This window comes from Macaca thibetana, chromosome 2 (genome assembly GCF_024542745.1).
Source record: "Macaca thibetana thibetana isolate TM-01 chromosome 2, ASM2454274v1, whole genome shotgun sequence".
NCBI classification, from domain to species: Eukaryota; Metazoa; Chordata; class Mammalia; order Primates; family Cercopithecidae; genus Macaca; species Macaca thibetana.
The window spans coordinates 98,487,842-98,512,044 of NC_065579.1; the positions used below are offsets into that span (position 1 = coordinate 98,487,842).

Genomic DNA, 24,203 nt, shown 5'->3' on the forward strand with positions numbered 1-24,203 from the left:
AAAGGGACATGAACTCAAATTGTTCCCAAATCTCCGTTTTCCACCTTGTGGAGAGGCAAAATATTTGGGGGATTTTCTGAGGACTCTGTACTGGTGGCATATGTAACTCCTGTGCGAGTATGTGAGGGTGATAAAGTATCTGGATGGTAGGGGGCAGGGGTTGATTGGGGCATGGAGCAGATGGCAAGGGGTACACAATGAGTTTTGACATGCGTGCATTATGGAGATGTATAGAAATTCTAGTTACTTTTAAATTTGAAGGGAAGAAGTCTGGTACCAGATGCTGGCTTTAGATAACAGGGAAGTCTAGTTACTTCTAAATTCCTCAGGTAAGGAGTTTCTGCCTCAGGATGGTCTGCTTAATGGCCACCAGGTGATCTTTGCTCGCAATTCTATTTGCTTGATTTCATCTGTGGCAGTTTCTGGGTGCGGGGGTGGGGGGAATCAAAGTTACAGGAACAAAATAAAACCAACAGTAAAACTTTCATGCTGACTGGAGAATGCTTAACGTTTAAAAATAGGTGTTGAATGGGCCAAAGCCAAACAACGCAAGCCGGAAAAGAAATGTTTAAAAGCTGGCTATATTTATACAAGAAAAACCAAAAGAGATAATTAAATGAGACTTTTAAAATTCGGGGCTCTCCACTGAGGCTCGTCCCCGGGCGCCAGCTCCGGGAGTTCGGCAGAGTCTCGTCCCCTGCCAGGGCGCCTGGGGCAAGGGACCGCAGGGCGCATGCGCGTCTTCCAGCAGCCCCTTTCCCCTTCTTCCTCAAGATCCAGGGCGTGCTCGGTTGCCCTTCTCCGTTCCCTGCGGACCCTTGCGTCAGGACCCACCACCTGCCGGCCCATCATTTTCCGAGTCCCTGCGGCCTAGTCGGAGTGCTCGCTCGCGCCTCCTAAAGCTTTCAGCGGAGGGCGCCGAGACCCCTGAGGGCGGCCGGTAAGAAGGCCTCGGAGGGGTGGGGGCCTCAAAGCTCGCGGGGAAGGTGCAGCAGTCACTAGAGTGCTGACGTCAGCTAGAGGCAGGGCACTGCGGAAGGTTGAATCCACGCCCTGGCTGCGCGCAGGCGCTGTAGGGGGAAGGCCTGGCACGCTCCAGCCAACCAGGGCGTCACCTGCAGCCCGTCCCCCTTCCCAGGCTTGCCTCCAGCGCTCTGCCGCCGCCGGAGAGGGGAGGGTGTTGGGGGCAGGTGGAGCCGGGAGGGTCCAGCTGAGAATTCGGGGTTAGGGATCAGAGAGCACTGCGGCTAGGAGCCCGTCAGAACCTGTCGCCCAGTGGGGCCAGGGCAGGTGGGAGCGCCTGGCCGTGCGTCGCGCGTTGGTTGGCCGGCTGACGCCCCGGTGCGCATGCGCGGCCGAACAACCCTGCGGGCGGAGCGAGTGTCCTCTCTCCTGGTGTACTGGGTGGGAGGTGGAACTGGTCGGACAAAGCCCTCGCGTCGGACCCTTGCCAGAACTGTAAGGAGCAAGAGGGGAGGGACTCCGGTGGTGCATTCATGCCCCTCTCAGGGTGGGAAGCGGGGTCGGAGGGGAGTGCTCAGAGCCACCTTAGCGCAGCGTGCTAACTTTTGAACTGAGGCGGTGCCGGGGGCCGCAGTATCCGCATCGCATCTACATTTTAACTCGCTTTGAAATGAGAACGTAAAGACGATTTAGGTTTTATTGTTTCCGACTTATATTTTACCGAGGTCTTTGGTTTACGGGAAATTGTTACCTACTAAATCTCATATAGCAAGAGATTGAGAAAAGGAAGCTACAGAATCTAGGCTAATTTATCTGATAGCTTTTCCTGCTTTTACTCTTTTTGCCTTTTGCCCCTACTCTAAGAAGTACATATTCAACTGAAAAGCCATGAAAATTGCAGCTTTTATCCCTCCTTGATGTAACAAACTGCTTTCAGAAACCTTACAGGATAGTCACTAAAGGAAGTCACAGTTCAAATGAGAGTGGCATGATATTAATTTTGTTAAATTACTTTCAAATAAAAGTTGTGCCAAATGGTCAAAGCTCAATCCTGGGAGCTCTATTTGGCACACACTGTTATTCTTTCTGTGTTAGTTGAAAGTGATTTAAGCAAAACAAAACCGTTTTTCGTGTACTCTTCCATAATTTGGATTTTTCACCGATTTACGTATCTTTCCTCCAAATTTGGTTTGAAACTGCACAGATTTAATGCCTCAGCACAGATTTTAGGTAAAATTTGAAATTTTCATTTTATGAAACAGAAGCTAATATCACTATTAAGTAGATTAAAGTAGTCATTTACCATGGTTTGTAAATAAATTGTATCCTTCCCGGTCCTCTGCCCCCTTCCAGGAAAGGCACCATTTCCTTAGAGAAGACCTTCCTGAGTGCTCCCCGTCCCATTCTAAGTGTAGCGTCTGGGAGTTTCTCATATTCTGTGCATGTTTGTATTATTGCATTTACTGCGTTTATAGTTATCTGCTTGTGTCTGTTTTTACACTCCCCCCTCCCTCTAAAAGTATTTTGAGTGTTAGAATTGTGTTAATATTTTCCTAGTCCCAATGCTTTACGCAGGACCTGGCCCATAAGTGATGATGAATGGGTGAGTTAAAGACTCAGTATGCCTTCCAAGTCTGATAAGACAGTGCAACCTCTTTAGTTATTTTATAGCATTTTCCATGTGGAAGTATAGTGGGCTATGTGCAGTATGGACAGGAACCACCTATGTAACAATTTGTCTGAAGAGGAGAAGCCTGCAGTTGATGTGGATGCCCTAGGCTTTTGCAGCTAGTGTCTGAATGAGAGCACCCAACTCTACTCTGAAGCAATGTGTCTTCAGTCAGCTGATAGTAATTTGATTTTCTGTGTAGCTAGTCCTGAGAGAGTAAGAACATTATATGTGAATCTTCTAGTTGTCTTAGCATTCATAATCTCAAAGTAAATTTACAGATTGACATTCTAGTTATCAGGCCTTCTAATTTAGCTTTCCCAAAGTCCGCATATATCTGTTTGAAGTGATTAAAATTGGGTTCTGTTCTTACAAAGTTAAAGACTAACCCAAGATCTGGGCGTTAGGAAGAGGCAAGCAGCCATGCCTGCCAACCTGCTGGACTCTTAACATTGTCTCTACTTAGAATTTTGTTTTTTTAGTCTGAAAAGTACGTAAACCATACAGGAAACAAAGAACTAATTCAAGCAAAAACTTGAAATCCTCCTTTGATTTTTAGCATAAATTGGGTAGCTAAAAATCCAAGTTTGTATTAAATAATTATTTTTAAAGAATTAAAGCTTAAACATTAACAGATGCCCCAGAATCCTCTTTGGTGATAGAATCAGGATTCCCTAATACTGTGGTTCTCAAACCTGAGTGTGCGTCAGAATCCCTGAGAGTATGTTAAAACAGATTCCTGGATCCCACCCAGTTTCTGATTCTGCAGGACTAGGATGGGACCTGATATTTGCATTTCTCATGAATGTTGTTGCTGCTTTGAAAACCACTGCCCTAAGAGTTCTTTCTCTCCTTCCTACCCTATCCCTTTCCTCTTTTCCAAAACTAGATCCTGATCTGTCACTTAGTGTTCAGAGCCCATTCTTAAATAAGAGCTTATAGGAAATACTCAAAAGACTCATAGGACTCAGTTGTTCGTTCTTATTCTTAAACAGAACAAGAAAATATATTTTTAATTTTTTCCAATGATTTGTATAAGAAGTCATCATCTTAGAGCAATAATTTTGTTTAATGGATAGCAGAATTATTAACTGAATATATTTTTATGTATATAGGCATTTTCCTCTAGAAATATGAATTGGCTACCATTATGGGAGAGAGGAGAGTTGCTGGAAAAAGAAAAAGTCACATTCCCTCTCATTTCTCCTCTATTGCTCTCTCATTGTTTCTCCATGCCCCAGAACGCTGTCTTCAAAAAGTCAGTATTAATTCATAAAAAGACAATTCCCACAGCACAATATAACTTTATTATACTCACTTTAGTTTTTTATTTTGAAGAGAGAAATGCTACTTCCATCAAAACTTGTGTTTTTATTGGTTAGCAAGTGCTAACTTTGTCTTCAAATGGTAAAAATAAACAACTAGCTACTTTTTAATTCTGATGAATTAAAAGTATTTTTCTAGAGAAAAATTTGTGAAATTAGATTATACATTTGTACTTTTTAAACTCTAGCCTTGGCAAAATTGTCTACTACCTTGTATTTTTTAAGACCTTCAGACATCGACTCCTTATTGTGATAATTCTGAGTTTTTCAACAAAGTTTTTCAAAATTTGTTTTCAAATAAAGTGTTGTATTTAACTGCATATTTGAGCAAAATGTTATCCAACATTAGGTGGAAAAAAGAATTATGCCATTTTTTAATATACTCTGACATAATAATAGTTGCAACTTTTTTTTTTTTTTTTTTGAGACAGAGTCTTGCTCTGTCACCCAGGCTTGAGTGTAGTGGCGCAATCTCAGCTCACTGCAATCACTGCAAGCTCCACCTCCTGGGTTCTCGCCATTCTCCTGCCTCAGCCTCCCAAGTAGCTGGGACTACAGGCGCCCGCCACCACGCCCGGCTAATTTTTTTGTATTTTTAGTAGAGACGGGTTTCACCGTGTTAGCCAGGATGGTCTCGATCCTGACCTCGTGATCCGTCCACCTCGGCCTCCCAAAGTGCTGGGATTACAGCCGTGAGCCACTGCGCCGGGCCAATAGTTGCAACTTTAATGAATTTTTTACTTGCTAAATGTGGCTAAATCCCTTATGCGTATTATTTTACTTAAGCTTCACAAAAATTCTATGATAAAGATAGCCCCTACTTTCATAAGTGGTGTATCCCTCAAAACATGTACACAAAGTCAGATGTGGGATTCCACATCCAGAGCGCTTAAACATCATTATTAGGTTCTAAATTAGATTTCACCTTTTAGAAAAGTCTTATTGAATATTTCTAGCATTTTGTCTGTGTCTTTCCACCATTTTATCTTAAATGTGCTGTCCAGGTAACTTCAGTCCAATGAGCATCAGATACAGACCAAATAGCAATATAGATGTCGTTTTCTCATTTGTATTTCATTTCATATTCTTTATTACTAGTATTAGAATTGTAATTTTTCTTTTTTATAAATAAAGACAAAATTCAATAAAATATTCACTAATTTCATTGACTAATTTGTACTCCTGTCTAGCAGATTAGCATTGTGTTAGCTCAGAGTATTCTTTCGGTTAATGAAAACTTAAGATTCAGAATTAAAAGGCAGTTTGGAGTGGGGACAGAATGTTTATATATATCCACATGTTTCTGCTGTAATGCCATACTTGCATTCCTGGAAATCCTGACATGCTGCCAAACAATAAGCAAAAGTAACAGTTTGTGGAGGAAAAAACACCCAAAACTGAACAAACTTTTATAAGAGCCCTAACAAAAACCCTAACCCTAATAAACATACTAGTACAATTAAATCTAGTTTAGACCAGTTTTGTCAAGATTAACGTTCTAATCTAGGAGTAGCTTTATTTATCTATCCATTTTTTTTAAAGACTTAGAAATCTCTAGCTTTTTCATTTATCCTAGCACATTGCCAGATGGTTTGATAAAGTGGAAAATGTAGCCAGACATGAACCCACTAAACATCTGCTTCTTAAACCAAAAAAAAAGAACTACCAAGAGATTTTTTTTTTTCCTGAAGGTCTTTACATATCACTAAAGCCTTTTTTTTTTCTCTTCTAAATTGTAGAAAGCCTACCTCTGATCACTTCAAATCAGTAATATGTTGGGGGAAAAATGCATATATAATGTCTTTCCCCTGTTGACCAATTGCACATAAGCTGATTCACATTAAATAAACGTTTTGAGGCTGGACACAGTGGCTCAGGCTTGTCATCTCAGCACTTTGGGAGGCTGAGGAAGGATGATCACCTGAGGTCAGGAGTTTGAGACCAGTGTGGCCAACATGGAGAAACCCCATCTCTACTAAAAATATAAAAATTAGGTGGACGTGGTGGCAAGTGAGTGTAATCCCAGCTACTCGGGAAGCTGAGGCACGAGAATCACTTGAACCTGGGAGGCAGGGGTTACAGTAAGCCAAGATCATGCCACTGCACTACAGCGTGGGCAACAGAGCAAGACTCTGTCTCAAGAAAAAAAAAAAGAAGAAATGTTTTGGTGTTACGACAGACTTTCCTTAACCATTTGTGTTATTTAAGAGATGAGGAAACAGACTCCAGAAGGTAACGTAACTTGCCCTTGCTCACACAGTCACTGAAGATGTCAAGATTTGAATACAGATCTCAAGCTCCCTGCCTTCCTTTCCAAACCATGGTGCAAACTACCTACTTTGACAGTCCCATTAACTGTGTTTAGATCAGCACAGTCCAATAAAAATAGAATGTAAGCCTTGGATATAGTTTAAAATTTTCCAAAAACTAGATGTTTTACTTTTTTAAAAAAGTAAAAGTGAAATTAATTTTAATGAATTATAATTTCAACACATAACCGATATGAAAAATTATTACTGAGCTACTTTCCATTCTTTGTACTAAATCTTTTAAATCCAGTGGGAGGTATTGAAGATAGGAGAGTATATGGGTTTGGTACCACGGGGTGGATAGGCAAAACAATTTGACTGATAAGGCGCAGATCCTGAACTAACCTGTAAGACTTGTCCGGTTTTTGGACAGGTAAAATGGACTTGTAAGGAGAGTTTATAGGCTTTAAAAGGCCATGCTGTAATAGGTGAGTGATAACAGGCTTTAATCCTTTTAAAGTGTGCTGTGGGATGGGATATTGGCGTTGAGCAGGGTAAGAGTGATTAGTTTTTAATGGGATGGTAAGGGGGTGCATGATCGGTCATCAAGGAGGGAGTAGAGGTGTCCTATACTTGTGGATTAAGGTGGGGAGACACAAGGGGAGGATGTGAAGGAGGCTTTGAACTGGGGAAAAGGCTGGCAATGAGGTGTGGCTGTAGCCTAGGAATAGTCAGGGAAGCAGATAATTTAGTTAAAATGCCTCGACCTAATAAGGGAACTGGGCAGGTGGAGATAACTAAAAGGAGTGCATAAAAGAATGTTGTCCAAGTTGGCACCAGAGTTGGGGAGTTTTAAGAGGTTTAGAAGCCTGGCCGTCAATACCCACAACAGTTATGGAGGCAAGGGAAACAGGCCCTTGAAAAGAAGGTAATGTGGAGTGGTAGCCTCCATATTGATTAAGAAGGGGACGGACTTACCCTCCACTGTAAGAGTTACCCAAAGTGTCTGTTATGGTCCAGGAGGCTTCTGAGGCAATCAGGCAGCGTCAGTCTTCAGCTACTAAGCCAAGAAGATCTGAGAAGGAGTCAGAGAGCCTTGGGCCAGAGTTCCAGGGGCTCTGGGAGTGGCTCCCAGGCAAGTTGGACAGTCCAATTTCCAGTGGGGTCCCACAACAGATGGGACACGGCTTAGGAGGAATCCCGGGCTGTGGGCATTCCTTGGCCCAGTGGCCAGATTTCCAGCACTTGAAGCAAGATCCTGGGGGAGGAGATCCTGAAGGAATGCCTGACCGCTGTGGCTTAGGTGTTTTGAAGTTCTTGTGTGCTGGAGTTGTGGCTGGGGTTTCTCTCAGAGCAGAGGCAAGTAATTGCAACTCTTCTCTATTATTGTACACCTTGAAGGCAAGGTTAATTAAGTCCTGTTGTGGGGTTTGAGGGCCGGAATCTAATTTTTGGAGCTTTTTCTAATGTCAGGAGAGGATTGGGTAATGAAATGCATATTGAGACTAAGACGGCCTTCTGGCCCCCTGGGTCTAGGGTGGTAAAGCGTCTAAGGGTTGCTACTAAACAAGCCATGGACTGGGCTGGGTTTTTATATTTGATGAAAAAGAGCCAAAATGCTAACTGATTTGGGAAAGGTCTGATAGAGAAAAAGGAACATAAACCTTGACTATGCCTTCAGCTCCAGCCACTTCTTTAAGAGGAAATTGTTGGGCAGGTGGGAGAGGGCTAGTGGTGGAACGAAACTGTAAGCTGGACCGGGGTGAGGAGGGGAGGTGATAGAAGAATTATAAGGTTGGGGAGTGGAGGCTAAAGAAGAATTGGGACCTGGCTCAGCCTGGCGAGGAGCAGACTGGGGAGGAGGGGAGAGGTCAGATGGGTGCTTAGAAAAGGAGGATTTAAAGGACTCAGAGCTTGGGGTGGAGACTGAAGGAACAGATAGGAGAGAAAGAAGAAAGATTCGGAACGAGTCGCATTGGGAGCAGAGATTAGGAAGGGACCGATGTGTAAAAGAATGCCTGGAAATCAGGCATCTCAGACCATTTGCCCATTTTACGACAAGAATTATCTAGATCTTGCAGGATGGAGAAATTGAAAGTGCCATTTTCTGGCTGCTTGGAACTATTGTCGAGTTTGTATTGGGGTCAAGCGGTATTATAGAAGAAAATAAGGCATTTAGGTTTTAGATTAGGTGTGAGTTGAAGAGGTTTTAAGTTCTTGAGAACACAGGCTAAGGGAGAAGAAGAAATGGAGGGTGGAAGGTTGCCCATAGTGAAGGAGGCAAGCCTAGAAAAAAGAGAGGCCCCCCAAGGGAGGTGGTGCTTGCCACCAAGGTGAAGGATCCAGGCAGATGTCCCCGCGGTGATCACACACCTCCGAAATGTGGGCGAATAATCAGGCAGGCATCCCTGCGGTGATTAAACACCAAAGAAAGACTGTCTTCCCAAGTTTGTGACTGGTGCCGGAGTTTTGGGTTCACGGATAAAACGTGTCTCCGCTGTCTCTACCAGAAAGGGAAAGGAACTGAAATTAAGGGAAGGGAGAGATTGAAGGGTGGCACCAAAATTGAAAGGAGAAAAGTTGAGGGATAGTGAGAGATGTTAGAGAAGAGAGTAAAAAGAGGCCGCTCACCCGATTTAAAATTGGTGAGATGTTCGTTGGGCTGATTGGTCAGAGGACCCGAGGTCGTAGGTAGATCTTTCTTACGGAGCAAAGAGCAGGAGGACACAGGATTGCTCTCCCAAGGGAGATCCCCTGGTCCGAGTCACCAAATGTCACATGCATCCGTGTGAAGAGGCCACCAAACAGGCTTTGTGTGCAGGTGGGCTGAGTCTGAAAAGAGAGTCAGCAAAGGGAGTTGGGGTGGGGCAGTTTTATAGGATTTGGGTAGGTAGTGAAAAATTACAGTCAAAGGGGGTGGTTCTCTTGGGAGCAGGGGCTGGGGGTCACAAGGTGCTCAGTGGGGGAGCTTCTGAGCCAGGAGAAGAAATTGCACAAGGTAATGTCATCAGTTAAGGCAAGAACCAGCCATTTCTACTTCTTTTGTGATTCTTCAGTTACTTCAGGCCATCTGGATGTATATGTGCAGGCTTGGGCTCAGAGGCCTGACAGTTACCTCCCAAAGGCCCCACTTCCTTCTTTTTCTTTCTCTTTTTTTTAATTTTTTTTGAGTCAGGAGTCTTGCTCTGTCTCCCAGGCTGAAATACAGTGGCACGATTGCAGCTCATTGTAGTCTCCACTTCCCAGAGTGAAGCCATCCTTACCTCAGCTTTCTGAGTAGCTGAGGCTACAGACAGACACCACCACCCAGCTACTTTTTTGTTTTTTAGAGACAGGGTCTCACTATGTTGCCCAGAGGCTGATCTTGAACTCCTGGCCTCCCTCAAGCAATACTCCTGCCGCAGCCTCCTGAATTACTGGGATTACAAGTGGGAACCATTATATGCAGATGATTTTTTTTAAAAAACATATTTCACATGTTTGTTGTAAATAATATAGGAGATAAGAAGCAAAATTAAAACATTTAATATCCTACCACCTAGAGATAGCCATTGTTACAGATTGCATATTTTTCTAGTCTTTTTTTCTTTGCAAGCTTGGGGTCTGGCACTTGTGCTGTCTTAACTAAATCTAGGTTATTTTGTTCACCTTATGATGAAGTTTGGTGAGAATTCAGTCCCTCACAGGTAACACTGAACCTTCAAATAGTTCAAATTTTTTTTGTGTTTTTTATTGTTGTTGTTGTTTTTGAGATGGAGTCTCACTCTCTCGCCCAGGCAGTGCAATGGCGCAATTTCGGCTCACTACAACATCTGCCTCCCGGGTTAAAGCGATTCACCTACCTCAGCCTCCCAAGCAGCTGGGACTACAGGCACACATTACCATGGATGGCTAATTTTTGTGTTTTGGGTAGAGACAGGGTTTCTCCATGTTGGCCAGGCTGGTCTTGAACTCCTGACCTCAGTTGATCTGCCTGCCTGGGCCTCCCAAAGTGCTGGGATTACAGGCAAAAGCCACTGCATCTAGCCCCCAATTTTTTTTTTCCTCATTGTGTCTCCATTTGATCTCAGAAATCTTTGAAATGGTAGAAGTATTTTCTGTATCTTTGTATTTGTCTCAAAATATCAATGTTCATGGTTAAATAAAATCACCTTTTTAAATTTATTTTATTTTGTTTTATTATTATTTATTATTATTATTATTATTATTATTTTGAGACAGAGTGTCACTCTGTTGCCCAGGCTGGAGTGCAGTAGCGTGATCCTGGCTGACTCCAACCTCCACCTCCAGGGTTCAAGTGATTCTGCTGCCTCAGCCTCCCAAGTAGCTGGGATTACAGGGTCCCACTATCACACCTGGCTAATTTTTGTATTTTTTGTAGAGACAGGGTTTCACCATGTTGGCCAGGCTGGTCTCGAACTCCTGACCTCAGGTGATCCTCCCGCCTCAGTCTCCCAAAGTGCTGGGATTACAGGCGTGAGCCACCGCGCCCAACCCACCGTTTTAATATTTAAATGGATACCTATGAACGCATTCTGTCTCCAAGAAACTCTTGCCACGTCAGTCAACCTAGAAATAAATTGAAGTATCCATTTTTGTTTAAGAATGTACTTTTTAAAAAGATAATTCCTGATTTTTCATTTAAAATTTTCTGTCATTCTATTAATAACAGTTATGCTTCATTAGATTACTTCACATATATTCACCGCTTCACTTATATATATGTTATGTATATATTATATGTTAGTTATATATCTATTATATATATAAAGATATATATGTATATATAATATATTAAAAACATTTTGGTACTTAAGATGTGACAGAATAGGACTTTAGCCATGTGATGATTGTTTTGAGAGAACGTGCTACTCAGCAGCTCTCCACTAGAATGGAATAATGGAGAACAGGAAAAGCTCAGAGCTCAATTACATAGGGGAGAAAATAATTTTTTACCTGATGGTTATTATGTGAATAATAGGGCCTTGCAAAATTTTAATAAGGTACTGCTCATAGGATTTTAAAAATCATTTGGTCAGTTGATGTGGAGACCATAATATACTCGAATATCTTGCTAAAGATCTAAATTATTGGAAAAGTTCATGTGATTCAAATCCTTTCCCCCACTTTTATCTCCATAGCTTGTTTTAAAAATAAACTTTAATTTTCAGAGCAATTTTAGGTTCACAGCAAAATTTAGCAGAAAGTAAAGAGAGTTTCATATACTCCCATCCCTATTTACACATAACCTCCCTCACTATCAGCATCCACACCAAAATGGTATATTTATTACAGTCAGTCTACATTGACACATCCTTATCACCCAAAGTCCATGCTTTACCTTAGGGTTCACTTGGTGTTGTCCATTCTAAGAATTTTGACAAATGTTGACAAATGATGCTTCCACCGTTGTAGTATCATTCATACAGAATAGTTTCACTGCCCTAAAAATCCTCTGAGCTCTGCCTGTTCATCCCTCCCTATCGATTAACCCGTGGCAACCATGGATCTTTTTGTACTGTCTTCAGACTTTTTGCCTTTCCCAGACTGCTTGGAATTCATATGCTTGGAATCATACAGTATACAGGTATATAGCCTTTTCAGATTGACTTTTTTTTTTTGAGACAAGAGTTTTTGCTGGTGTTGCCCATACTGGAGTGCAATGGCACGATCTTGGGTCACTGCAACCCTCTGACTCCTGGGTTCAAGCAATTCTCCTACCTCCCCTCACTAGTAGCTGGGATTACAGGCGCCCTCCACCACAGCAGGCTAATTTTTGTATTTTTAGTAGAGACAGGGTTTTACCGTGTTGGCCAGGCTGGTCTCAAACTCCTGACCTCACGTGATCCACCTGCCTCGGCCTCCCAAAGTGCTGGGCTTACAGACGTGAGCCACCGCACCTGGCCGACTTCTTTAACTTAGTAGTATCCAGTTAAGTTTCCTCCCTGACTTTTTTTTAGCCTGAGTAATATTCAGTTGTCTGGATGTACCACAGTTTATCCATTTACTTACTGAAGCACATCTTGTTTGCTTCCAAGTTTTAGCAGTTATAAATAAAGCCTCTATAAACACCTGTGCACTGGTTTTTGCGTGCACATAGTTTTCAGTTTGTTTTGTAAATTACCAAGGACTACTATTGCTGTATAGTATGGTAAGAGTATGTTTAGTTTTGTAAGAAATTGCCGCACTGTCTTGCAAACTGGCTGCACCTGTTTGCATCCTCACTTCCCACTAGGAGTGAATGAGAACTGCTGTTGCCGCACATCCTTACCAGCAGGTGTTGTCAATGTTTTGGATTTTGGCCATCCTAATAGATTTGCAGTGGCATCTCATTTGTTTTAATTTGCAATTGTCTGAGGATACATGATGTTGAACTGCATTTCATGTGCTTATTTGCCATCTGTATGTCTTCTTGGTGAGGTGTCTGTTAAGGGTTTTTGCCCATTTTTAATTGGGTTGCTTGTTTTCTCATTGTTAAGCTTTAGGAGTTCTTTTTTTTTTTTTTTTTTTTTTTTGAGACGGAGTCTCGCTCTGTCGCCCAGGCTGGAGTGCAGTGGCACGATCTCCACTCACTGCAAGCTCCGCTTCCCGGGTTCACACCATTCTCCTGCCTCAGCCTCCCGTGTAACTGGGACTACAGGTGCCTGCCACCACGCCCGGCTAATTTTTTTTATGTATTTTTAGTAGAGACGGGGTTTCACCATGTTAGCCAGGATGGTCTCGATCTCCTGACCTCGTGATCCGCCCATCTCGGCCTCCCAAAGTGCTGGGATTACAGGCGTGAGCCACCGCGCCCGGCCAGGAGTTCTTTGTATATTTTGGATAATAGTTTGTTATCAGACGTGTCTTTTGCAAATATTTTCTCCAAGTTCGTGGCTTTTCTTCTCATTCTCTTGACACTTTCTTTCACAGAGCAGAATTTTTCAGTTTGACCAAAGTCCAGCTTACCAGTTAAGCCGGATAGTGCCTTTGGTGTTATAACTAAATAGTCATTTCTATCCCCAAGGTCATCTAGATTTTCTCTTTTGTTATCTTCTAGGAGTTTTATAGCATTTTATATTTAGGTATATGACCCATTTTGAGTTAATTTTTGTGAAAAATGTAAGGTCTGTGTCCAGGTTAATTTTTTTGCATGTGGATGTCCGATTGTTTTAGTGTCATTTGTTGAACAAGCTGTCTTTGCTCCAATGGATTGCCTTTGTTCCTTTGCCAAAGATTAGTTGACTTTATTTATATGAATCTATTTCTGGGCTCTCTATTCTGTTCCATGGTTCTATTCATTCTTTCACCAACACCGTGCTGTCTTATTATTACTGTAGCTTTAGGGTAAGTCTTGAAATAAAGTAGTGTCATTTTTCTACCTTTGTTCTCCTTCCTTATTGAGTTGGCTACTCTCTGGGTCTTTTATCTCTCTTTATAAACTTTAGAATCCGTTTGTCAGTATCCACAAACTAACTTGCTGGGATTTTGATTGTAATTTCATTGAATCTATAGATCAAGTTGGGAAGAATGACATCTTGGCAATATTGAGTCTTCCTATCCATGAACATGGAGTATCTCTCCATTTATTTAGTCTTTCTATTTCCTTCATCTGAGTTTTGTAGGTTTCCTTATCTAGATCTTATACATATTTTATAAGATTAATAACTAAGTATTTCATATTTTGGGTGATAATATAAATCATAATGTGTTTTACATTTAAAATTCTACTTGTTCATTTGTGATATCTGCTTAACTTTTAAGCAATTAATGGATGCCTGGAAGTTGACGTACATATATATTCAGAAATGTTTTGCCACCTGAGACCTATGAGGAGGTAAGTATCGTCGTCCAATCTGTAATTAGTATTGTGGGGGTGGCGGAGGAGGTCTGTTATGCATTTGGTTTATTTCAGTTTGTTACAATTTTTCTAATTCTGAAGTTATATTATGGTGGAAAGCTGGAACAAAAAAGTGAAGAAAATTTATATAAGACAGGTCCTCCAAGAGTACATTCAGAGTAGAAGGTGAAAAGAATACTGTCCTTCAGAATAGTTAGGTGTGAAAAGCTTAAACAGAAAAACAGATCAAGTTTCCTCTTAACACAATTCACTTTATGGTATTACGTTTCAAGCATCTAGGGCACACAGTTTCTTTTCTTTAGAGTTTAAAAGAGGGAGAGACTAATGAGAATACAGAAGGGAAGGTTCTGGGGGAATAGATACAATGCCTCCTGGAGCATCACAGGTGTGCAGTAATTGTTCAGTTTGGATAGGTGAAAATGCAGGTCAGGGAGGATGCATTAGGACTTAGAAATTATGTAGGACAAAAAGGGGAAAATGAGGAAGATTATTGGGAGCTGGAACTAAGGGTTTCTATAAGGAGTGATTGGAGATCAAGTTGGAAAGACAGATGGGGAAACAATGAAAGAGGGTTTCAAATACCAGACTAAGGAGTGGATTTATTCGCAGGAATTAGGGCACCACCAAAGCTGTTTGAGTAAGGAATACAGTGATGGTGGGATTTTAGGAAAGTTAATCTGTTGGTGATACCCAATATAGTTAGAGAAAGGGACAGCAGAGTAGACTAATTATGAGAGTGTACAGTCTAGTTTTGTAGTGATGATAATTGATAGCAGAGAACGTGGGAAGAAGGAATGATTTCATTGAACATTGTAAAGTGAGAAGACTTTACTAACTGAAAGTGAATGAGGGTAGTGAACTAATTTGGGTTTTGTGCTTTACAACATTGAGAAAGGTGGTACCACAATAACAAAAATAAGGAAGATAATCGTGAATTGAGTTGTTAGCTGCTCTCTGGCCTTCTGTAACCAGGCTGAATTTAAAAAGACAATAATGACTTGTACTCCTTTTTTAGATACGCAAAATTTGAGCAGCTGGCAGGAGAGCTAAGTGTATGTCAGACGTTGGGAAATGAGAACGGAAGCTCAGAGGGATAAGTGGAGTTGCAACTGTGGTGTACTTAGACTAGCTCATATTTAATCCTGGCTGATTGTTTCCTTTGCTTTAAACTCCTGTTCTAATCCTTGAGGTACAAATCCATATATTGACTTTATAAAAGGTTCAAATATATGGGAGGAATAAAAGATAATCTGCAAATAGGCTGGTGGTCTCCAGATTGTTTAAAAATCACCAGAAATGATTCCACAATCTCTACCATTTTAAAAACATAAAACTTTTCTAAAGACTTGGCACACCTAATGTATGAGAACAGAGGCATGTGCAATGTTTAGAGACTTCATTATAAAAAGCTTAGGTTGGGCCAGGCACAGTGGCTCACGCCTGTAATCCCAGCACTTTGGGAGGCTGAGGCAGGGAGATCCTTTGAAGTCAGGAGTTCAAGACCAGCCAGGCCAACATGGCAAAACCCCGTCTCTACTAAAAATGCAAAAATTAACTGGGCATGGTGGCATGCACCTGTAATCCCAGCTACTTGCAAGGCTGAGGCAGGAGAATTTCTTGAACCCAGGGGGCAGAGGTTGAGCCAAGATCGCACCACTGCACTCCAGCCTGGGCAACAGAGTGATACTCTGTCTCAAAAATAAATAAATAAAATAAAAGCTTAGGATGGAAAAGGTAAATGATAACATTTAAAAATAGGTGTCGTGGAAGTGCTTTCAAAAAACCGCAAGTAATTTCATTTGGATTTAAACACTGTACTTTTAAAAAACACTCTCAAGTGGGTTACAAAACTTAAGAATATCACGGCCGTGTGTGGTGGCTCATGCCTGTAATCCCAGCACTTTGGGAGGCTGAGGCGGGTGGATTACCTGAGGTCAGGAGTTTGAGACCAGCCTGACCAACATGGTGAGACCCTGTCTCTACTAAAAATACAAAAAAAAAAAAAAAAAAATTCACTGGCAGTGGTGGCACACGCCTGTAGTCCCAGCTACTTGGGAGGCTGAGGCAGGAGAATCACTTGAACCCAAGAGGCAGAAGATTGCATGCAGTGAGCTGAGATCATGCTACTGCACTCCAGCCTGGGCAACAGAACAAGACTCCGTCTCAAAAAAAAAAGAATGAGAATATCAAATTATCCAACTAGTATAATTTTAGCATGCTAATAATGAGGGAATGAGCTAAAAGACATCTGTATCTCTTTTTAAGTATAATAATTATCAAAATGTTTGCTACTATAAGGAAAAAATTGAACCAGGCATGGTAGCTCATGACTGTAATCCCATTGCTTTGGGAAGGTAAGGCGGGAGGATTGCTTGAGGCCAGCAGTTTGAGATCAGCAAAATAACTAGTTGGGTGTAGTGACAGGCGCCTGTAGTCCCAGCTACTTGGGAAGGTGAGGTGGGAGGATCACTTGACCCCCAGAGATCGCACCCCTGCACTGCAGCCTGGGCAACAAAGCAAGACTCTGTCTGAAAGAAAGAAAGAAAGAGAAAGAGATAGATGTAAAGAGAGAGATATAGATATATAGAGAGAATTACACTATTGGATATTAAGATTTTTTGATCTGAATAAGAAAATTAGAAAGGAAATTGTTACCATTTGCAGTGAAGTCAGCTGAATTTCAAAGTGGAGTATTGAGGGGAAATTATAATATTATTTAATATTTCTCATTTTGCACAAGAAAAAACTATAACCACTGTTTTAGAAATCATGTGGTACTCATTGCTTGTAAAACTAATAGATTTCAGAAAACCGTGAAGTATCTATCTTGTTTCTGCTGTGCATAGTACGTTTAATTTTATTGTCACCTTATACATTGAGGATTTGTGTGTGTGTGAGTGCCTCAATGAATAACCAGCCCACATCTTTTTAAAAGGTTATGTCTAGAGAAGATATTTCCACACTGGTTTCCCTATTCAAGAGCTTTATCAGGAGCTGAAGCAGTCAATGCCTTGAGGCCTTTCTATTTTGCAGTACATCCAGATTTCTTTGGACAGCACCCCGTAGAAAGGGTAAACATTTATTTATTTTTAAACCAGTAGTGTACATTTCTGCTTATTTACCTTTGATACAATATAATACATAGAGTTCTATAAACGTGGATTATTCTGTTGTAGTGATATAATCAATGCTTTGAACTAATGTGAAATGTAGAGACCAAAAATTGAAAATAGAGCTTTTTTTATCAAAGCTGTCATTGTTTTGTGCAGGCAATAAAGCTGTCATTTAAACTCTTTAGAGTACTAGTAATCATGTTTTTGGCACCAAGTTTTGAAGTACAGTTGAGGGTTTGAAAGAAAACTTGAGACCTCTATTATCATGATCAATCTCTCTTTTTTATTTTTTTTAAATTATTCTTTAAGTTCTATGGTACATGTGCACAGCATGCAGGTTTGTTACATATGTATACATGTGCCATGTTGGTGTGCTGCACCCATTAACTCGTCATTTACATTAGGTATATCTGCTAATGCTATCCCTTCCCCATCGCCCCTCCCCACAATAGGCCCCGGTATGTGATGTTCCCTTCCTGTGTCCAAGTGATCTCATTGTTCAATTACCACCTATGAGTGAGAACGTGCGGTGTTTGGTTTTCTGTTCTTGTGATAGTTTGCTGAGAATGATGGTTTCCAGCTGCATCCATGTCCCTACAAAGGACACAAACTCATCCTTTTTTATGACTGCATAGTATTCCATGGTGTATATGTGCCACATTTTCTTAGTCTATCACTGATGGACATTTGGGTTGATTCCAAGTCTTTGCTACTGTGAATAGTGCTGCAATAAACGTATGTGTACATGTGTCTTTATAGCAGCATGATTTATAATCCTTTGGATATGTACCCAGTAATGGGATGGCTGGGTCAAATGGTATTTCTAGTTCTAGATCCTTGAGGAATTGCCACACTGTTTTCCACAATGGTTGAACTAGTTTACAGGCCCACCAACAGTGTATAAGTATTCCTATTTCTCCACATCCTCTCCAGCACCTGTTGTTTCCTGACTTTTTAATGATTGCCATTCTAACTGGTGTGAGATGGTATCTCATTGTGGTTTTGATTTGCATTTCTCTGATGGCGAGTGATGATGAGCATTTTTTCATGTGTCTGTTGGCTGTATAAATGTCTTGTTTTGAGAAGTGTCTGTTCATTTCCTTTGCCCACTTTTTGATGGGGTTGGTTGCTTTTTTCTTGTAAATTTGTTTGAGTTTTTTGTAGGTTCTGCATATAGCCGTTTGTCAGATGAGTAGATTGCAAACATTTTCTCCCATTTTGTAGGTTGCCTGTTCACTCTGATGGTAGTTTCTTTTGCTGTGCAGAAGCTCTTTAGTTTAATTAGATCCCATTTGTCAATTTTGGCTTTTGTTGCCGTTGCTTTTGGTGTTTTAGACATGAAGTCCTTGCCCATGCCTATGTCCTGAATGGTATTACCTAAGTATTCTTCTAGGGTTTTTATGGTTTTAGGTCTAACATTTAAGTCTCTAATCCATCTTGAATTAATTTTCATATAAGGAGTAAGAAAAGGATCCAGTTTCAGCTTTCTACTTATGGCTAGCCAATTTTCCCAGCACCATTTATTAAATAGGGAATCCTTTCCCCATTTCTTGTTTTTGTCAGGTTTGTCAAAGATCAGATGGCTGTAGGTGTGTGGTATTATTTCTGAGGGCTCTGTTCTGTTCCATTGGTCTATATCTGTTTTGGTACCAGCATCATGCTGTTTTGGTTACTGTAGCCTTGTTGTATAGTTTGAAATCAGGTAGCGTGATGCCTCCAGCTTTGCTCTTTTTGCTTAGGATTGTCTTGGCAATGTGGGCTCTTTTTTGATTCCATATGAACTTTAAAGCAGTTTTTTCCAATTCTGTGAAGAAAGTCATTGGTAGCTTAATGGGGATGGCATTGAATCTATAAATTATCTTGGACAATATGGCCATTTTCACAATATTGATTCTTCCTATCCATGAGCATGGATTGTTCTTTCATTTGTTTGTGTCCTCTTTTATTTCATTGAGCAGTGGTTTGTATTTCTCCTTGAAGAGGTCCTTCACATCCCTTGTAAGTTGGATTCTTAGGTATTTTATTCTCTTTGAAGCAATTGTGAATGGGAATTCATTCATGATTTGGCACTCTGTTTGTCTGTTATTGGTGTATAAGAATGCTCGTGATTTTTGCACATTGATTTTTTATCCTGAGACTTTGCTGAAGTTTCTTATCAGCTTAAGGAGATTTTGGCCTGAGACGATGGGGTTTTCTAAATATACAATCATGTCATCTGCAAACAGGGACAATTTGACTTCTTCTTTTCCTAATTGAATACCCTTGATTTCTTTCTCTTGCCTGATTGCCCTAGCCAGAACTTCCAACACTATGTTGAATAGGAGTGGTGAGAGAGGGCATCTCTGTCATGTGCCAGTTTTCAAAGGGAATGCTTCCAGTTTTTGCCCATTGAGTATGATATTGGCTGTGGGAAAAGACAAAAAAAAAAGGCTAAAAGTTTGATATTGGCTGTGGGTTTGTCATAAATAGCTCTTATTATTTTGAGCTACGTTCCATCAATATCGAATTTATTGAGAGTTTTTAGCATGAAGGGCTGTTGCATTTTGTCAAAGGCCTTTTCTGCATCTATTGAGATAATCATGTGGTTTTTGTCTTTGGTTCTGTTTATATGCTGGATTACATTTATTGATTTGCATATGTTGAACCAGCCTTGCATCCCAGGGATGAAGCCCACTTGATCATGGTGGATAAGCTTTTTGATGTGCTGCTGGATTCAGTTTGCCAGTATTTTATTGAGGATTTTTGCATCGATGTTCATCAGGGATATTGTTCTAAAATTCTCTTTTTTTGTTGTGTCTCTGCCAGGCTTTGGTATCAGGATGATGTTGGCCTCATAAAATGAGTTAGGGAGGATTCCCTCTTTTTCTATTGATTGGAATAGTTTCAGAAGGAATGGTACCAGCTCCTCCTCATACCTCTGGTGGAATTCGGCTGTGAATCCATCTGGTCCTGGACTTTTTTTGGTTGGTAGGCTATTAATTATTGCCTCAATTTCAGAGACACAATAAAAAATGATAAAGGGGATATCACCACTGACCCCACAGAAATACAAACTACCATCAGAGAATACTATAAACACCTCTACGCAAATAAACTAGAAAACCTAGAAGAAATGGATAAATTCCTGGACACATGCACTCTCCCAAGACTAAACCAGAAAAAAGTTGAATCCCTGAATAGACCAATAGCAGGCTCTCTCTCTTTTTTTTTAAGGATGATACATGGAAGAGTTTTCAACGCCCTAGTGATTTTTCCTTATGATGCATGCTGCTGGACCACTCCCCTACAACATCAGTTAATGTGTGCTCCAGGAATACAAACTGATATGAAAAATGGCTTATGGTAGATGTAGTTAAGACAGTCAATATATTTTAACATTAGAAAATTCAGTCAATCCTTCATATCCATGGGTTTTACACCCATGGATTCAACCAACCTCAGACTGAAAATATTAGGGGAAAAAAATACATCTGTACTACACATGAACAGACTTCTCTTTCTTGTCATTATTCCCTGAACAACACAGGATAACAACTACTTACATAGCACATACATTATATTAGGTATTATAAGTAATCTAGAAATGATTTAAAGTATATGGGAGGATATATATAGGTTATTTGCAAATACTACACTATTTTATATGAGAGACTTGAGCATTCGTGGATTTCGGTATCCACAGGAGGTCCTGGAACCAATCCCCTGTGGATACCAAGGGACTACTATATATTACAAAGCCACGTGCTTTGGAATTACTTCATTGGTTCCTTCTATTTTCATTAACACTGATATCTAGTTTAATATGAAAAGGAACTTGAAATCTTGAAAATTAGAACATTGTTATTTTTTTCTACTTGCAATGCAAAATCTATTTTGCTTTTTTGCTTCTAGGAAAATATTCTGTTGTGATATTTGATACATATGTTGGCTACTCAAAGTCAGAACTTTTCAAAGTAATCAGTAAATTGAATCAACAGAAAAATATTCATTACCTTGGGGATGCATTAATAATTTAAAGTTTTTAAATTCAACATGTATAGAAAAATCAAGCTTAGTAATACTTTAATGTTATTGTACCAATGTATTTTTTTAAATTAAGACTTCTGTATGCAGCAGGGCGTGGTGGCAAACCTGTAGTCCCAGCTACTAGGGAGGCTGAGCCAGGAGGATTACTTGAGCCCAGGAGTTCAAGCCTGGGCAACATAGTGAGACCTCATCTCGTAAATTTAAAAAACAAACAACAGAAAATTCTACGTGTGGTAAAGTGTTAACTCAGCAAGCTTGGGTTGCTTAAACCTTGCACATTCCAAAGAAAGGTCTGACCTCAGTGCTGAACTTTGGCTCCTGGAAAATGAGCTCTGAGCCCCTGGAATATCCCACCTGATAGGAATGTTTCTGTTTGCCTGAGGCGTTAGACCATACCAGATAGACAGTTTATGCTAACAATATGATTTATAGTGAATACCTGTTTTCCTGTGTCTAAGACCCTGGACTGCACTGTATTCATTTGACCTGGGGGATTTAGGGAGCTGAGACTGGATAGCTAAAGTAAGTCACATAAGCACTAAATGCTTACCTGTCTGACCACCAGTAAAACTCTGGACATCCAGACTTGGATGAGCTTCCCTGGTTGGCAACACTTTTCACGTATTGTCACACACCATTGCTGGGGGAATTAAGCACTGTCTATAAAACTCCACTGTGAAATGACAACTGGAAGCTTGCACCTGGTCTCTCCTGATTCTGCTCTATGCAGCTTTTCCCTTTGCTGGTTTTAATTTCCATTCTTTTGTTGTAATAAACCATAATGGTGAATAAAACAGCTTGTCTGAGTTATGTGAATCCTTCTAGTAAATCATTGAACCTGAGAGTGGTCTTGGGGACCCCTGACACAATGTGCCTAGAGTTTAATGGTTCTGATAAGTTTACATTTTCATGTTATCTTTAAACTTGTATTTATTGACTCCTCCTTTGTATCAAGCCCTTGCCCTAGCCTGTGCTTAGAGTATCCTTTTCCTAAATATCCCAGATATGGCTTGTCCTTTACTTTCTCACTTGAAGTGTCACCTTTCAGTGAGGCTCTCCCAGATTATGCTATTACTTGTGTTTGTTTTGTTTTGTTTTTAAAACTACCCTATTTTAAATTGCTATCTCTGCTTTACTTCCTAGCATTCCCTCCCCCTTTCACCCTGCAGTACTTCTTGGTTTTTTTTTCCTTTCCATGTACCCTATTTCCTTATTTATTAGGTTTGTTGTTTATTTTTCTCCCCTCACTAAAATGCAAGCTCCATGAAGGCTGTTCACTCTTCTTGTCACTCTTTTTGCCACCACATGTTCAGTTCAGTCTTCTTCCCACTATTAGAGAAGACCCTTGCCCCTTTTCTTAGGAAGACTGGCTTAAAGTCCCATCTATTCATAGCATCGAACTCAAAGTCCAGAGTTTCACAGTGATGCACCGGATTTTTGGGGTTTTTTTAAATCCTCTTTAATTTAATTTAAAAATCTGCAAAACATTTGTAGTTTTCAAAAAAAAAATCAAAACTAAATTTAAAGTTTAATGAGAAGTCTCATTCTTATATTCCTGTTTCCTTTACCCAATTCTTATTCACTTCCTATACATAATCTTTTTTTTTTTTAAGATTTTGGAGACAGTGTCTTGCTCTGTCTCCCAGGCGGGGAGTGTGGTGGCACCATCAAGGGGCTCACTGCAGCCTCAAACTCCTGGTCTCAGGTGATCCTCCTACCTCAACCTCCTGAGTAGCTGGGACCACAAGCATGTGCCACCATGCCCAACTAATTTTTGTATTTTTTGTAGAGTCGGGGTTTCACCATGTTGCCCGGGCTGTTCTCAAACTCCTGAGTTCAGGCAATCTGCCCACCTCAGCCTCCCAAAAAGTGCTGGGATTATAGACATGAGCCACCACATCCAGCCTTCTTGTGTTACTTTTCAGCAAAAATAGAAATATTTATCAAAAAATAATGAAGATTTAGTCTTACACTGGCAATAAATATCCCACACTTGCGTACAGGACTCATGTGGCTAAGAACATATATTAGAATAAATTAAACTATCATTTATTACTTTGGGATATTTAGTCATTGGCATTTTCCACATTTAGGTTATAAAAGAATTCATGTTTTCTTCTATTACTTATATGGTTACATCTTTTTACATCTTATCCATATGGAGTTCATTCTGTTACATGTTGTGAGATGTAGATCCAAAGAGCTATGAAATCCCAACATTTTTAAATACTAAATTATTTAATACTCTTAGTATTTAAAACTAAATTATTTAATACTCTCAATGTGTTTAAAAGGTTAGATAGATATCATTTCTGATATTTCCTTGTTCTATTTTGTATGTAAATGCCCTTAATGTTTTTTTCCAGGAAATCAATGAAAATTCTCTTAAAAGGTTAAGTGTCTACTTAGAAAACCTCCAGAAACCAGGCTTCAAGTCTTTGAAACCAACTCAGCTTACATTTTATGTAAGAGAAACAGACCAGAGTTCCTCTGATGGCCAGGAACCTTTTAGTACTTCCGGTACGTTTTTTATTTCTGGTGTGCCCCTTGCAAGCTTCATGTTAAATGTGTTCATTAATTTTGACATTGTCAGAATACCTTTGGATCAAAACTTTGGTGATAAAAAAATAATAGCATTTAATTGATTGTTTTCCTAGAATTAGATTCTATTCCTAGCTGCATATGTTTGAACAAGTGATTTTTTTACATGTTTAAACTTTTTTGTTTCTAAAACTAAAGTGTTCCTATTTGTCCTCTTCCCAGTTCAGTGTTATTTTAAGTGTTAAACATGTCCAAACAATATGTATTTCTAAAAACTACAGCTTGCATTCTCTTATTTAGTCCTCCGAATACTCTGAAGCTGGAAGTATTTACCCAATTGTAACTTAGTGATGTTCAGTGCCTTTCCCAAGACCAGAGAGAAAGAATATAAGTCTTGAACCCAGGTCTTTTAACTCCAACATTATGCTGCTTCTAAAATCCAATTGATCTTAGTAGACAGCCACCTTTTCACTGCCT

At 40.2% G+C, this 24,203-nt stretch overlaps 1 protein-coding gene across 3 annotated transcripts in view; it reads left to right on the forward strand.

The window, feature by feature from the left end:
• The first annotated feature begins 740 nt into the window (after positions 1-740).
• The window catches only part of TCAIM (T cell activation inhibitor, mitochondrial), a 67,989-nt gene continuing 44,526 nt past the window's right edge, over positions 741-24,203 (forward strand). Inside the window, exons 1-4 of one of the 3 annotated variants that reach the window (XM_050778377.1) lie at positions 741-940; positions 13,950-14,022; positions 16,982-17,117; positions 23,552-23,705. In XM_050778377.1, coding sequence (XP_050634334.1) covers positions 13,994-14,022; positions 16,982-17,117; positions 23,552-23,705 — 319 coding nt within the window. In that variant the 5' untranslated portion in view covers positions 741-940; positions 13,950-13,993. Of the gene's footprint in view, positions 941-1,076; positions 1,459-13,949; positions 14,023-16,981; positions 17,118-23,551; positions 23,706-24,203 lie in introns of those variants that run through there. The other 2 variants (XM_050778378.1, XM_050778379.1) reach the window with 2 other exon arrangements.